At 40.4% G+C, this 14,483-nt stretch overlaps 2 protein-coding genes across 2 annotated transcripts; both read left to right on the top strand.

Annotated features, from left to right (window-relative positions):
• The first annotated feature begins 194 nt into the window (after positions 1-194).
• On the top strand, positions 195-3,058 carry rflnb (refilin B). The gene is made up of 3 exons (XM_080888432.1): positions 195-828; positions 1,198-1,292; positions 1,417-3,058. The coding sequence occupies exons 1-3, from the start codon at positions 631-633 to the stop codon at positions 1,733-1,735; spliced, it is 612 nt and encodes a 203-aa protein (XP_080744558.1). The 5' UTR covers positions 195-630; the 3' UTR covers positions 1,736-3,058.
• A 3,140-nt stretch (positions 3,059-6,198) lies between these two features.
• On the top strand, positions 6,199-13,782 carry dus4l (dihydrouridine synthase 4-like). The gene is made up of 13 exons (XM_080889846.1): positions 6,199-6,533; positions 6,652-6,773; positions 6,957-7,074; positions 7,286-7,408; positions 8,317-8,543; positions 8,641-8,905; positions 10,086-10,223; positions 10,936-11,036; positions 11,119-11,266; positions 11,339-11,474; positions 11,881-11,983; positions 12,122-12,222; positions 12,588-13,782. The coding sequence occupies exons 1-13, from the start codon at positions 6,442-6,444 to the stop codon at positions 12,621-12,623; spliced, it is 1,710 nt and encodes a 569-aa protein (XP_080745972.1). The 5' UTR covers positions 6,199-6,441; the 3' UTR covers positions 12,624-13,782.
• Positions 13,783-14,483: the final 701 nt, after the last annotated feature.

Raw genomic sequence — 14,483 nt, 5'->3', positions numbered from 1 at the left:
TCCTTATGCTTCATAACATGGGCGTACACTACTTCTTTTCTCACTTGCGCGTTTCGAACAATACCAGGAAAACGCATCAACCTGATTTCGCCAGGTTGCAAGTGAATGAGGATCTGGAAAAGTTCCCATGCCTGGCCCGGTCTCTTGTTGCTAATTATCTTCTGACCAATCAGCAGCCACTCAAGTGATTCGAAAGGCGTTTCCTTTCCTGTGTTCGTGGATCTGAAAGCCCCCTTTGAAGGGGGAAGAAGTTTGAAGAGGACCCGCGGGCAGCAGGACAAGCTCAGTGTTTCTCAGAGACAAACCTGCTCAAGTCTCTCTGAATGTCTTCACCGTGGAGGTGGCACAAAGTGCTCGGCGTTTTTGAGATGTTAAGATAAAGAAGTTCGAAAGCTCGAGTTTCTGGCTTTGGCGTTGTGGAGGGAAGGAAACTGATTTACCGCCTGGTTGATGACTTTTCCAGCGTGCAGCCGTGAATGCTGTCCGGGAAGAGGTTAGCAGCTACACCGCGGGACTCTGTGACGGAATAATTAAGAAGAAGAAGAAGAATACGGCGGACTGCACGCTGGAAGGAATCCTCTTTCGTAACCTGCCTCTTACTCGCTGGGATTTTGCAACTTTTACCTAGAAATGGTTGGCAGTTTGAACTTGCCAAATTTATGTGAAGGAGATCCTCTGGATATGAGTTGCAGGGCTGAGAGAGGACTTGATAGCCCGGACTCTGGCTTACCCCCTAGTCCGAGCCCCAGTGCCTGGCTGCTGCCTGTGTCCGCAGATAAAGCCGGTGGAGTGAGCTCTGTGTCCGAAGACGAAGGAAGGGGTTCCCTGGTACGTACCACCAGTGTGTCTCACTACATCCTGTGATCTAACCCATCAGTTTCCTGTCGGAGCAAAACAAATGGTCGTGAACTGCACCTGAAATCTGACTTCTTGCTCTTAAAAATGACTGTTTTACTTTTGAATGCATGTTGCTATTGATTTGAGACATAAAGTAGAGGTTATTGAAGTTACTAGGCAACAGCCCTCTTTTAAGTAAAGAAGTAGGGCACTTCAGCACTGAACATACTTTTTTTTTTTTTTTTAAAGTTATTTGTTTATATGCGTAAAAAACCAAAACGTCTTGTTTAAAGCGCCTGTGGCTCTGAACTGGGCCAAAGGTCCCATGTATCCACTGAGGGTCTGTTTCATGTTTTGCAGGTTCCAGCTTTACCTGCTGGATCTTTCCCACAGCTACACCCGCTGTCCTTCGGGGAAGGCATAGCACTTGATCCATTACCACCAAAGGAAATGAGGTGTGTTGTCTTTGATGTGACAGCCCAAAAAGCACGTACAAGAGAAAAGTGGCACTGTTGGCTCACGAGTTAGCTTTACTGTATTTTGTTTGACTAAAATCGCTGCATTCTCTCTTATCCATAGATACACCTCCTCAGTGCACTATGACTCAGACCGCCACTTCATCCAGAATGTCAGCCTGGAGCCGTGGGGCCAAAGCCTCGAACACTGCAGGCAGACCATTATGGCTGTGTCCAACAGCACCTGGCGCCACTACGTGACACAGCTAGAGTTCCAGCCTCGCCATCGTCCCAAGCAGTTCAAGAGCACCACCATCATCTACCCCAAGAAAGCCAGCACCATCTATACCACAGAGCTGAGCTACAACTGTCACCGGCTGTCCAGGCGTTTCCTCTCCAGCGTAGAGCTGGATGCTGTGGCCAACAGAAAGTTACCTCAGTGAGAGTGGACTCACGGGGGGAGATGGCCGGGGACATGCTGTCATTCCCTCGGCCCCTAAATTGGTGCTCCCTTAAGGCTAGTTGCCACTGACCTGCTGTCTTGTCTGTTTTTTGTTTTTTTTTGTTTTGTTTTTTTTTTAACACTTGTGTAGCCTGCTATCATTTTATGAAGTGTGTTTATATAACATGTTACAGAGAACAAAGGAGGTAAGACATGGTTTGAGTAGATTAAATATTCAGACCATGTCAGGACATGTTTATATCCCTGCCAATGAATGAAGCTCTCCATGGGTGTTACTTTTGAATGCTTCAGGTTGTAGTTGGTTGAAAGGTTTCCAGAGGTGTAATGATGTGTTGTTTTTATTAGCTGTAGAAACAATATGGACCAAAATTAGGACAATGCATATTTGCTCTCAGCGAATTGTGTTGCATTAAGCTGGTCAAGCGTGTGAGTGGCTTCTTTAAAATTATCTTTAAAGCGATGAGGCTGTAGCTAAAGAGAGGAGCACCTTTTAACACTGCTGAGGATGTTCAACGAGCAGAAGAGCAGTAAACACTTTTTTTTTTTTTTTAAATATATATGCTAAAAAAATATATCACTAACTTATCCACACTGTACAAAACATCTGGTTTTGTTTTTTGTTTTTTTTGTGCACAGCCAACAACTTAAGCTCTTTGCAAGCCTTGCCTCTAGCTACTGTTAAAGGCCGCACTTAATATTGTATGATGTAAATATTGATGGATTAAGGAAACTTCTCTATTCATAATCGTGTGTAAGCTTAAACTGAACAAGCAGGTAGTTTAGATGAATCATGAGTGTGGAGTTTACTGAAGTGGATACTATGTTGGTATACTTTACTAGCTTACTAGTCAAAGTAACAAGCTGCATTCCCCTGCTACAACTTTCCCTGTGACCTGTTTGGAGTTAGTATTTATCTTGTTGATATTTTAGATCTGACTTTTTTTTATTATCAGATGGTTAAATGAGTCTCTACACAAGTGTGGTGTGCTGAGGAGTATTTTTGTAATTTCTTTTTAAAATCTTAATTGGTGTATTGGTTGACTCTTCTTCTTTTCCCCCCCACATCAGTCACATATTCAGTGCCAGTTTAAAATAAAGAGATTTGTTAAAAGAACAAGATGTATGTTTTATATGGAGTGAGGAAAAAGGGAATGACTGACCTCTAATTTACATTTGTAAACTGTTTTGAACTGTTTCATGGTTACAGATCAAATGCTAGTTAGTGTCTAACCTATTGTCCAGACAATGCCTTGTTAAATCTGAAGATCTAACTAAAGTCATCAGGATTTTTTGTTTTTGTTTTTTTTAAGTCGGCAGCATTAAAATATATTTTGATGTGGGGTGAATTGACCCTTTTAAGTCAGACTTTTTTTTGGTTTTGTTTTTTTGTAGAATTGTGTTACTTTAATGCCCTCTTGTGGCCACAGAGGCAAAGTGCAGTAATTTGGCTTTCATCAAAATTCTTCATGTTTAAAGTTTGTGCTCTGTTTATTAGCATTGTAAGCATTAGTTCAATATGTCTAAAGCATTGCTGCCCAAGGTGAGTTTCTTCAGAAAGTACTTTCACCTTTGGCAAGTCTTCCCTGATTAGAGGAGAGTATGAATGTTGCAGAAGCCTCCTGCACCATAATTGGACTTTTCATTATTCATAAACCATGTGACCCAGAGACAGACTGGCGACCAGTACAGGGTGTACCCGCCTCTCGCCCTTTGTTAGACGGGATTTACGACCCTGATGAGGATAAATGGAAGAGAATGGATCTGACTTAATCAGAAAAGGAACCATGAACTCCTGCTTAGAACTTCTTCCATATATTTTGCATGTAAGGAACCAGACTGTTGTATTTTTTATTATTATTATTATTCTTGAGAATTAGTTCTTCGGGCAGTCCTAAAACACAAACAAACTAGCAGATGAAAATAATGTTCTTAGGAAAAAAAAAATATATATATATATATATACACACACACACACAGTGGGGCAAAAAAGTATTTAGTCAGCCACCGATTGTGCAAGTTCCCCCACTTAAAATGATGACAGAGGTCAGTAATTTGCACCAGAGGTACACTTCAACTGTGAGAGACAGAATGTGAAAAAAAAAATCCATGAATTCACATGGTAGGATTTGTAAAGGATTTATTCGTAAATTAGGGTGGAAAATAAGTATTTGGTCACCTCAAACAAGGAAAATCTCTGGCTCTCACAGACCTGTAACGTCTTCTGTAAGAAGCTTTTCTGTCCCCCACTCGTTACCTGTATGAATGGCACCTGTTTGAACTCATCATCTGTATAAAAGACACCTGTCCACAGCCTCAAACAGTCAGACTCCAAACTCCGCCATGGCCAAGACCAAAGAGCTTTCGTAGGACACCAGGAAAAGTATTGTAGACCTGCACCAGACTGGGAAGAGTGAATCTACTATAGGCAAGCAGCTTGGTGTGAAAAAATCAACTGTGGGAGCAATCATCAGAAAATGGAAGACATACAAGACCACTGATAATCTCCCTCGATCTGGGGCTCCACGCAAGATCTCATCCCGTGGGGTCAAAATGATCATGAGAACGGTGAGCAAAGATCCCAGAACCACACGGGGGGACCTGGTGAATGACCTGCAGAGAGCTGGGACCAAAGTAACAAAGGTCACCATCAGTAACACACTACAACGGCAGGGACTCAAATCCCGCAGTGCCAGACGTGTTCCGCTGCTGAAGCCAGTGCATGTCCAGGCCCGTCTGAAGTTTGCCAGAGAGCACATGGATGATACAGCAGAGGATTGGGAGAATGTCATGTGGTCAGATGAAACCAAAGTAGAACTTTTTGGTATAAACTCAACTCGTCGTGTTTGGAGGAAGAAGAATACTGAGTTGCATCCCAAGAACACCATACCTACTGTGAAGCATGGGGGTGGAAACATCATGCTATGGGGCTGTTTTTCTGCCAAGGGGACAGGACGACTGATCCGTGTTAAGGACAGAATGAATGGGGCCATGTATCGTGAGATTTTGAGCCAAAACCTCCTTCCATCAGTGAGAACTTTGAAGATGAAACGAGGCTGGGTCTTCCAACATGACAATGATCCAAAACACACCGCCCGGGCAACAAAGGAGTGGCTCCGTAAGAAGCATTTGAAAGTCCTGGAGTGGCCTAGCCAGTCTCCAGACCTCAACCCCATAGAAAATCTGTGGCGGGAGTTGAAAGTCCGTGTTGCTCGGCGACAGCCCCAAAACATCACTGCTCTCGAGAAGATCTGCATGGAGGAATGGGCCAAAATACCAGCTACTGTGTGTGCAAACCTGGTAAAGACCTATAGTAAACGTTTGACCTCTGTTATTGCCAACAAAGGTTACAAAGTATTGAGTTGTATTTTTGTTATTGACCAAATACTTATTTTCCACCCTGATTTACGAATAAATTCTTTACAAATCCTACCATGTGGATTCATGGATTTTTTTTTTTTTCATATTCTGTCTCTCACAGTTGAAGTGTACCTCTGGTGCAAATTACTGACCTCTGTCATCATTTTAAGTGGGGGAACTTGCACAATCGGTGGCTGACTAAATACTTTTTTGCCCCACTGTATATACACACACACACACAACAAAGACCTGAAACAGGACCTGAGAGTTGCATCTACCCATACAGTTTATCCATCTGCTGTTTGAGTCAATTGAGAGAGGACTGTCAAGAAGGAACTACATTTCCGTCACTTGTGTTTGGGATCTTGTCAGAACTGATGGAATTATGAACATGTAAAAATACCATAATATATTCATCCACTATGCAGTACCTTCTGGAAAGCATCTTAATGGCAACAGCTTTATTTTTCAGCATGTTAGTGATGCTAAACACTCTTCTGGTGCAATAAATGCATACCTACAAAAGAATTGACTTTCAAGCTCTTTAGTACAATACAAATTCTGCTTTTGCCTTATTATACTGTAATTCCACGCACGTACATTTTTCAATAAATCTATTTGCACTTATTTTCAATTTTCCTAACATAATGAAAAAGGTGTTTACTAAGCATTTGGGTGGAACTTTATTTTTAAAACATAAATCTTCACAGACTGTGTTTTTTGTTATTTCTTTAGCGTAAATATCTTCATCTTTTCAAATCTCACCTATCAATCAGCAAGCTTCTATTCCAGCATTGCTCTTCAGTCTCGCGCTTTAGTCTTTTGAAGGCTGAAAAGCTAACTTCCCCCGCAGAACCTGAAGGTCGCATTGCGTGACGTAAAGGTGTGGTCGGGGCGTCGAACAACATTTTCTTTATTTTTCATGATTATTTATTTGAAAAAATACACATTACACTCCGAAATAGCTATAGCGTATGTTTGGAGGTCATAATAAAAAAACAAATAAATTAAAAAAGATTAAATACATAAACATACATCTTGTTGCATGACGTAACAGTTCATAAGTCCCAAACACACGCCCGTATTTTTTCCTCCCCTGTACCACTGAGTGGGCACATTTCCGTGAGTGTCGTCTTGAGGTCCATGTAGTCATACCTGCGTATCTCTGTTTAGCAGAATGGCGTTTTACACTGTGAGGTGGGGTCTTCTTTTAGCCTTGAAGTAATACGTCGGACAATAGTACATTTAAACCGCGAAAGGCTTCACGTGCATATTGAGATAGTTAGCTTGTTACGCTACGTGGCTAACGTTTGGCCGCTTATGTGAAGAATGAAGACCGCTAACGGCAACACGAGTGTCATGGACATGTTTGAAAAGGGACAAGTACTGAAAATTTGTGCCCCAATGGTTCGATACTCAAAGTAAGTGAAAGCTGTCATTTCTTTAACTAATTTACAAATTTCTTTGCTTATGGATGAATTTTGGTGAAACACGAGTACAGTTAATGATGCTCACTGTGCTAATATTTATTTCCTTCAGGCTTGCTTTCAGGTCCTTGGTTAGGAAGTACAACTGCGATATCTGCTTCACTCCAATGATCGTTGCAGCCGACTTCTTGCGCTCAATCAAAGCCAGAGACAGTGAATTCACTACTAATGAACGTGAGTAACATTGTAATATGAGCTGGAATGAGCTACTAGGTTGATTTCTTGCACTTCATACCTAGTTTCTTCAAACAGAGAGATTTTCCCTGCGACATAATGTAAAATTTACTAATGCCAGTATTGTCTGTATTGCTATTGCTGATATGATGATAGTTTACAGCTCTTTGTTTATCTGCTCAGGTGACCGACCACTGATAGTGCAGTTTGCTGCCCATGATGCTCAGAGTCTGGCTGATGCAGCCTGTGCAGTGGCACCTTTCTCAGATGGAGTTGACCTCAACTGCGGCTGCCCCCAGAGGTGCAGCTACTGATAGTTTAAACTAATGCTGTCACTTCTCATTATTTAAACAATGTGATTGTACAGAGTAGCTTTTTCTTTGTTGATTCTTAATATTTACATTTTATTCCAGAAAGTAACTAAGAGTTACTGGGACCAGTAGTTAGGTACAAATCTAGTAAACTCAGTGTACTCAGAACGCTTCAGTATCTTTTTTGTGTGTTGTTTTCAGGTGGGCTATGTCAGCTGGGTATGGTGCATGCCTCATTAACAAGCCAGAACTTGTTAAAGACATGGTGAGACACGTCAGAAATCAAGTGGACAATCCAAACTACACAGCATCAATTAAAATAAGGTAAAAAAAAAAAAGCCACACATACTAAACTTTGTTTCTTTTTGAAGAATTATGACCCCTTTATAATATATAACTTTATAACTGTACCTGTCAGTGATGTTTGTGAACGACACTGTTTAGGTACAGTATGGAGTAAATGGAAGAGCGGCTGGAGAGGTGGAGGTATGCACTGGACAGAAGAGGAATTAAAGTGAATAAAAGTGAGGCAGAATAGATGTTTGTGAATGAGAAGGAGACAGGTGGAATGGTGAACATTCAAGATGTAGAGGGTGTGAAGGTAGATGAATTTAAATACCTGGGGTCAATCATCTAGAGCAATGGACAGTGCATAAGAGAGGTGAAGAAAAGAGTGCAGGCAGGGTGGAGACGAGTGTCAGGGGGTGATTTGTGGAAGGATAGCAGCAAGAGGGAAAGGGAAGATTTGCAAGATGGTAGTGAGACCTGCTATGGTTTGGAGAGTGTGGCACTAACAAAAAGGCAGTAACCGGAGCTGAAGTTGGTTGAGCTAAAGATGTTCAGATTTTCATTGGGAGTGACCAGGGTGGACAGGAATAAAAACAAGTACCTCAGAGGGCCAGCTCTGATTGAGCAGTTTGGAGGAAAAGTTAGAGGGGCAAAGTTGAGATGGTTTGGACATGAGCAGAGAAGGGCTGGTGGAAGGATGTTGAATATGAAGCTGCCAGTTAGGGGGAAAAGAGGAAGAGCACCATGAATGTGGTGAAGGAGGATATGCAGAGGGTTGGTGTGACAGAAGCGGATGCTAGAAACTGAGTGAGATGCAGAAAGATGGTCTGCCCTGGTAACCCTAAAGGGAGCAACCGAAGGAAGATTATTTAAAACAATACTAGTTATGATTATGATCCTACTTATTATTGGTATATTAATACCGTTACTGTTATCTTTCACAGAATTCACAAGGACCTAAGGCAGACAGTGGATCTATGTCAAAAGGCTGAATCAGCCGGTGTGTCATGGATAACAGTCCATGGTCGTACAACAGAAGAACGCCACCAACCAGTCCATTACGATGCTATAAAGACAATTAAAGACAGTGTTTCTGTCCCTGTCATTGCCAACGGCGACATAAAGTATCTCCGGGATGTGGAGTCAATCCACGAGCTCACAGGTGTTGATGGTATGTTCGTTTTCAGCAACATTGTAACAAATATACTTCTAACTCTGGCAGTTTTCTTTCTATTTGGCTCATGGTTTTTTCTTATCTTTTTTATTAGGTGTCATGGCTGCACGTGGGTTACTTGCTAACCCTGCTATGTTTGCTGGCTATGAGGACACTCCTTTGCAGTGTATATGGGACTGGGTGGACATATCTGTTGAACAGGGCACTCCATTCACATGCTTCCACCATCATCTTATCTACATGCTGGAGAGGGTTAGCTCGCAGCCGGAGAGAAAAGTGTTCAATTCTCTGTCCAGTACTTCAGCTGTAATAGATTACCTCCAGAATACATATGGATCAGTACATGATCTCAAGACATGACCACATTGAAAATTAACGGCGTGACTTTAGTTTTTATTGTTACTGTTTTTATGCTCAATAAAATTTTTTAATCTATAGCTGTGCAATTTCTGTCTCTATTGCTTTCCTTTTTCCGCAAGTGTGCGATAGTAGGTTATTAAACAGAATATAGAATAATCGTGGGAAGAGTGCATCTCTGTACATGCGTAGTTTGTTTTTGTTTGTCATGTTTATGTAAAGCATTACTGAGATGCAATATTTCTATTGGCTTCAGGGGTTTAAAAGAAAAAGATATTTCAGTGTTCTGAGAGTGGATAATCAATATGAAGTGTAAGAAATTTATTTCGTTATTTCCTTGTCATGAAGGAAAAAACGGCTTCAAGTAATTAATTATTTGCCTTCAACGTAAATGTCACAATCTTCCCTATAACGAAAATCTTCAATATCATGAAATGAAAGGGGTGTTCAAACAGCACTACAGTTTAAAAATGAATAGCAATAACTGTGGAAAATAATTGTACATAGGACGGACCGCATTTATATTGTTAGATTAAAAATTGTAATAGCGCCGCGGCTTTTATTTTGAAAAACTGCAACGGAAGCTATTCTTTCGGAAGAGGCGGTAGGAGGACTCGCTGGTGCAGGAAGACAAACTTACTTTGCCCTGTTTGATTTCAGAAGCTAACTAGTAAGTATCTCAGTTGCTGCTTTTACGGTATTTTGGAAGTTTCATATATGTCTACTTGGAATCTAGCATAACGTGTTATAGCAGGCCTTATAATAGTCTTAAATAGTTAAAAAAAAAATGTATGTTTCTATATCACCTGCGTTAGTTGCATGTTAGCGTTAGCTCATGTGTTAATGCAAGCTTGATACTGAACGCTGGCTAAAGATGGAAGAGTGAAATCGTTGAAAGTAGCTAGCCGTTAAACATATAAACGAGCACTCTATTTGCACGTATTTGTTGCGGTGATGCTGTGAAACCAGGTTATAGTAACAGCGGTTTGACAGTTCACTCCAAGCCTCTGCGAGCTTCCGTTAAGGTAAATAGACTGGGTTCGAGATTATTGCAGTCTTTTTCAACGGTAGTGTTATTACTGAGAAATGGCCACGTACGATAGGTAGCTTACCTTCTCTGTACCTGATAGTTTGTTGAGGGAGGTGAGACCAATTCCTTTCCCTTTTCTTGTTTTCTGTTAGGTTTCCGGTCTTTTGGTTGGTTTATCTTCAGAAGCCATCAGCAAAGATGACGTTGCAGTGGACAGCTGTCGCTCTCTTTCTCTATGTGGAAATTGGCGTCATTGTCATCCTCTGTTTACCCTTTATCTCTGCCAGGAGGTAAGTATAACTGTCACTCTGTTCTCAAGTTGAATATGGTTTTGCACTCAGGTCTCTGTTGACAAAGGAGATCCTTTCTTCTTCTTTTGGTAGCTCAGTTTCGGGGTACCCACAGTGGATCCATATCATTCTATCTCTTCTGTCAAACCAACCCTCTGCATGTCCTCCTTCACTACATTCACGGATCTCTTCTGTGGTCTTCCTCTTTTCCTTCTCCTGTTGAGTAGCTCAACATCTTTTGTCCAGTATATCCACTATCCCTGTTCACATGCCCAAACCATCTCAACCTAAGATGTCCCCCTGATCTATGCATTTCTAAGCTTGTCTGTTCTGATAACTCTCAAATTAAAATCTGCCAACATCTTGAACTCACACATCATAGCAGGTCTCTCTGAACATTTCCTTACACTTTTGCTGCCATCCTTCTGTTACAAATTACCCCAGAAACTCATTTACACCCACTCCACCCTGCCTGAACTCATTTCTTCATCTGTATTGTGCACTTTGTGGTACTTTGGATTGCTGAAAAAGGTACTAACTAAACACTAAAGAATGAATAATGACGACATTGTGCATATGTGTCAGGTTTGTCTCACCACTGGCAGCAAAGTGTGGTGTTTGATTCTGCGTCAAATATACTGTCAGCTGTAGTAATCCTGTAAGAAATGTTATGTTGTGCACCATAGTGATGTGACTTCAAATGTTTGTGCAGATGGCAGAGCATTTTCCATCTGAGGATCTGGAGTTGGATGTCAAGATTCTGGAATAAAGTGTTTCTCACCATGATCATAATACTCATTGTTCTCTTCCTCGGTAAGCAAACAATCATCCCTGTCTGTATTTTTAAGGCTACTTTTGGACTTATGGGGGATTTCTTTTTCTTTGGTTTTTAAAGATGCTGTCCGTGAAGTGAGAAAGTATTCATCTAAAGAGCACGGCGCCGATGCCAAGCTGCAACCAAATATGTTCGACCACTTGCACATGAAGCTTTTTAGAGCCCAGAGGAATCTGTACATCTCTGGTTTTGCCGTCTTCCTGTGGCTGTGAGTCTGTGCTCTAATACAACACCTGGACTTTGAACCTGGCTTTCCTCTAACCTTTGTGTGTTTTTGCAGCGTTATGAAGCGGCTGATCACTCTGATTAATCAGCTGGCGTCAGCGTCTGGGACTACGGCTGCTCTTCAAGCACAGGCTGAAAATGCTAACCAGACTGCTGAGAAATACATGAAGGACAATGAACTGTTGAAACAGGTAATTGCACAAAGATCTGTTATTTGTAATCAATAACCCACTTTGAACTGCATGTGGGGAAACTCATATAGGTCAGGGAATAAGTTACACAGTTATTGAATGATAAAACAGAATTTCAAAGTCCAGATTTTAATAGCACATATTAGCTTGTTGCTTACATAATCTAAAGCTATATTAACAGAGTACCCAGTTGATTGTAATCATATAAAGATGAATTGAAATGGAAGCTACCCAACTCAGCTTTAACCTTTAATCCACATCCAGAGCATATTTAATGTTTATAGGCTGCTCAATGGTTTGACTGTTCAGTTTGTATGCCTGGAATATGCTTTGTGTTTTCCACTGGAGGTACTGGGATAACTATATTTGACTGAAGATTTGAATATATGTATTTTTATGTTATCAGACTCTGATGGAAGGGCGGGGTGATAGGGCTACTGCTGAGGGCATGGACCTGCTAAGGAAGGAAGTGGAGAAACTGAAAGAAGAACTGAAGACTTCTGGAGATGGTTAATATCTGTGTATATTTCAGTCCTCTACACCTTCCTTGGAAACAAATGTAGCTTTTATAACTTGTCAGTTTCTGTAAACAAAGACATGGGGGGTGGGGATTCCTTGTTCTCATGTGTCATTGTTTTCCTCTCCAGGTCTGAAGAAGTCCCAGTCAGAGGCAGATGTAATGAAGAAACAGATGGAGGGCCTCGCCAGGGAGTATGACAGGCTGTTGAAAGAACACCAGGAGCTCCAGGTAATGCTGAGCTCTGAACACAGCAGGGTGATGATTTGCTGGGTCGTTCACTAGCTAGATGTAACAATTCAAAGTGACATTCAAGACAATTAACATCAGGCAGGCAGCCTCAGATCAGCAGTGTGGTTCCTCCATATTTCGTGATCAAAGAAGCCATCAATTTATCGTTTAAGCTTAGGCCTCGAGTATGTTTTGTGGAAACATTTAAAGCACAAATCACTAGTGAAAGACTGCAAATTCTGTTCACTTTCAGGTTTTCATCCATTTCTTTAACAACTAACAGACACTTTGAACCTTTATGGAGTGTGGAATTGTATAATACAGTATAATATTTTAACTGATATTTTCATTTTCTCTCCTTTCAGAATCTGCGAGACAGTGGAAATAAAAAGGAAGATTAGATGAAAAGTTAAAGGTTAAAGTGTTTACTTAGCTCAGTCACAGACAATTGCACCACATGCTTGACCATCTGTAACACCGTGTGTCATACTATTTAATTACAAATTAAAGACTGGCTCATCTGAGGAACATGCTTTCGGCTGGTAGCAGCAATGGTTTCAAAAGTCTTAAACCTTTATTAGAGCACGAGACTGGCTTAAATGGAATGAGTAATATCTGTTTCTGCCTGGTGCAGCCTGACTAAGAGGATTTTCTTTTTCAAGGGTGCGCTATCGGGCAGATTAATTGTGCAAAGCAATTGGAGTTCAGTTAGTAAGTGACTCAGGACTGATCACAGAGCACCTAATATATCAAATATCAAACAAAATGAGTGTTTTCTGTCTCATTTGTTTTTGCCACTTTGCACAAGATATGGGGAAAGTTGAGTCGATCTATAAATGTGGTAAATGGTTACAAAAGTATTTTTATGCTAAAGGTTTTCTCTTGTTTTTGTGCAGCCACTTGCAGCTTAACTTTAGTATGCAAATACAGACTGCATGTACAGTTGCACTGAGATAAATGAGCTTCACTTTTGTTTTGCGGTGTTTCAGCCGATGTGCCAGATGTTTTTACCTGTACAGCTGTAATGGATAACAGTAGGTAGAGGTTTTAGCCAGTATCTGTTTGTTTTTTGTTTTTGTGTCTGTGTTTAGTTTTTTATTTCCTTTTATTTGAAGTTGTAAAAAGATCTGGCACATAAAGTAAAACTTTTTTTTTTTTTTAAGTCCTAGTTAGGTTTTTGCCTGGATGTTCTTCACATGCTCAGTTTTGTGTTAAGGTGCACAGTTTGCTGGGATTCATATTTTATGTCACAAAAAAAGATTGTCTTTGTTTTGTTATATATATTTTTTTGTGTATCTTTTAATTATCCAAACAAAACAAATCCATGTCACTGTGAAACAGGACCTGCGATTGTCATCACCACATATTTAAATGTTTGCTTTTTATTAGTGATTTACCATTGTTCATTTTCCCGGTAATATAAATACATGTTCATGTTGCGCTCTGCTGTTTGGACGTAAAAATCAGATTTAAGTGCCTTTCCAGTGGATGTAGAAAGCAGAATTTTCTTTAATAAAGGTTATTTTTTCCTGCGCTTTGTTTTGACTTCTTAACACAAACTCTGTTAATCATTTATCTGAATTTCAGGAGCAGGACCACACTTCCCTTCTGGTCCGTGTGCCTCCTGCACTACAACCATTTTTTTTTTTTTCATTTTCCCAGCTAATGAAACAAATCACAAAAAACCCATAATGTGATTGGGTATTAAAATTCTTTATTTTAATATTTCATTTAAGATATTCCTTGAAATTTTACAAAAATAATCCAAGAAAATTATTTACATTCTGATTTCTTTAATGCAAGCAAAGACCTTACATTATTGAGATAATGACTTTCTTTCTCTACACCGTTCTGAGTTTGTCAGCCTGAAACTGAACCTGAAGATGACACAGTCACCTCATGCTGCAACTTACCCAAATAGTACGTGTGTTGTGGGTCCACGGCTCCTTTGAAAAACGTGAATTCATGACCTTGAAATAAAACTGGTGACTGCAAAATTATATTGAATGCCTTTTTTGAGTCACACTGAACATTCTGTTACTGGAACAATATCACTTCACCCTGATATCTAAAAATAAAAAAATGGGACTGACTAAATCTGATTTGGCACTTGAGTGGAAAGTTGCAGGAAACTTCAGAATATTCCTAACAGCAGTGCAATGCAAGAAATCCTCCTTCAATCCACACGCTGTTTTTAAAGGACGCAGTTTAACATGTTTTTAAAACCCAATTTTGCCTAATTTCATCCATCCACAAATCAA

This window comes from Rhamphochromis sp. 'chilingali', assembly GCF_963969265.1.
Source record: "Rhamphochromis sp. 'chilingali' genome assembly, chromosome: 8".
Lineage (NCBI taxonomy): Eukaryota > Metazoa > Chordata > Actinopteri > Cichliformes > Cichlidae > Rhamphochromis > Rhamphochromis sp. 'chilingali'.
Note: the sequence above shows the minus strand (reverse complement) of the source record. Positions and strands in the feature narration are given on the sequence as shown.

Bases quoted from the DNA above. Each gene is read 5' to 3' on its own strand.
- dus4l (XM_080889846.1), top strand. From the start codon at position 6,442: ATGAAGACCGCTAACGGCAACACGAGTGTCATGGACATGTTTGAAAAG. The intron at 8,544-8,640 runs GTATGTTCGTTT...CTTTTTTATTAG, and splicing joins CGAGCTCACAGGTGTTGATG to GTGTCATGGCTGCACGTGGG. The intron at 10,224-10,935 runs GTAAGTATAACT...ATGTTTGTGCAG, and splicing joins CCCTTTATCTCTGCCAGGAG to ATGGCAGAGCATTTTCCATC.
- rflnb (XM_080888432.1), top strand. From the start codon at position 631: ATGGTTGGCAGTTTGAACTTGCCAAATTTATGTGAAGGAGATCCTCTG. The intron at 829-1,197 runs GTACGTACCACC...CATGTTTTGCAG, and splicing joins ACGAAGGAAGGGGTTCCCTG to GTTCCAGCTTTACCTGCTGG. The intron at 1,293-1,416 runs GTGTGTTGTCTT...TCTTATCCATAG, and splicing joins TTACCACCAAAGGAAATGAG to ATACACCTCCTCAGTGCACT.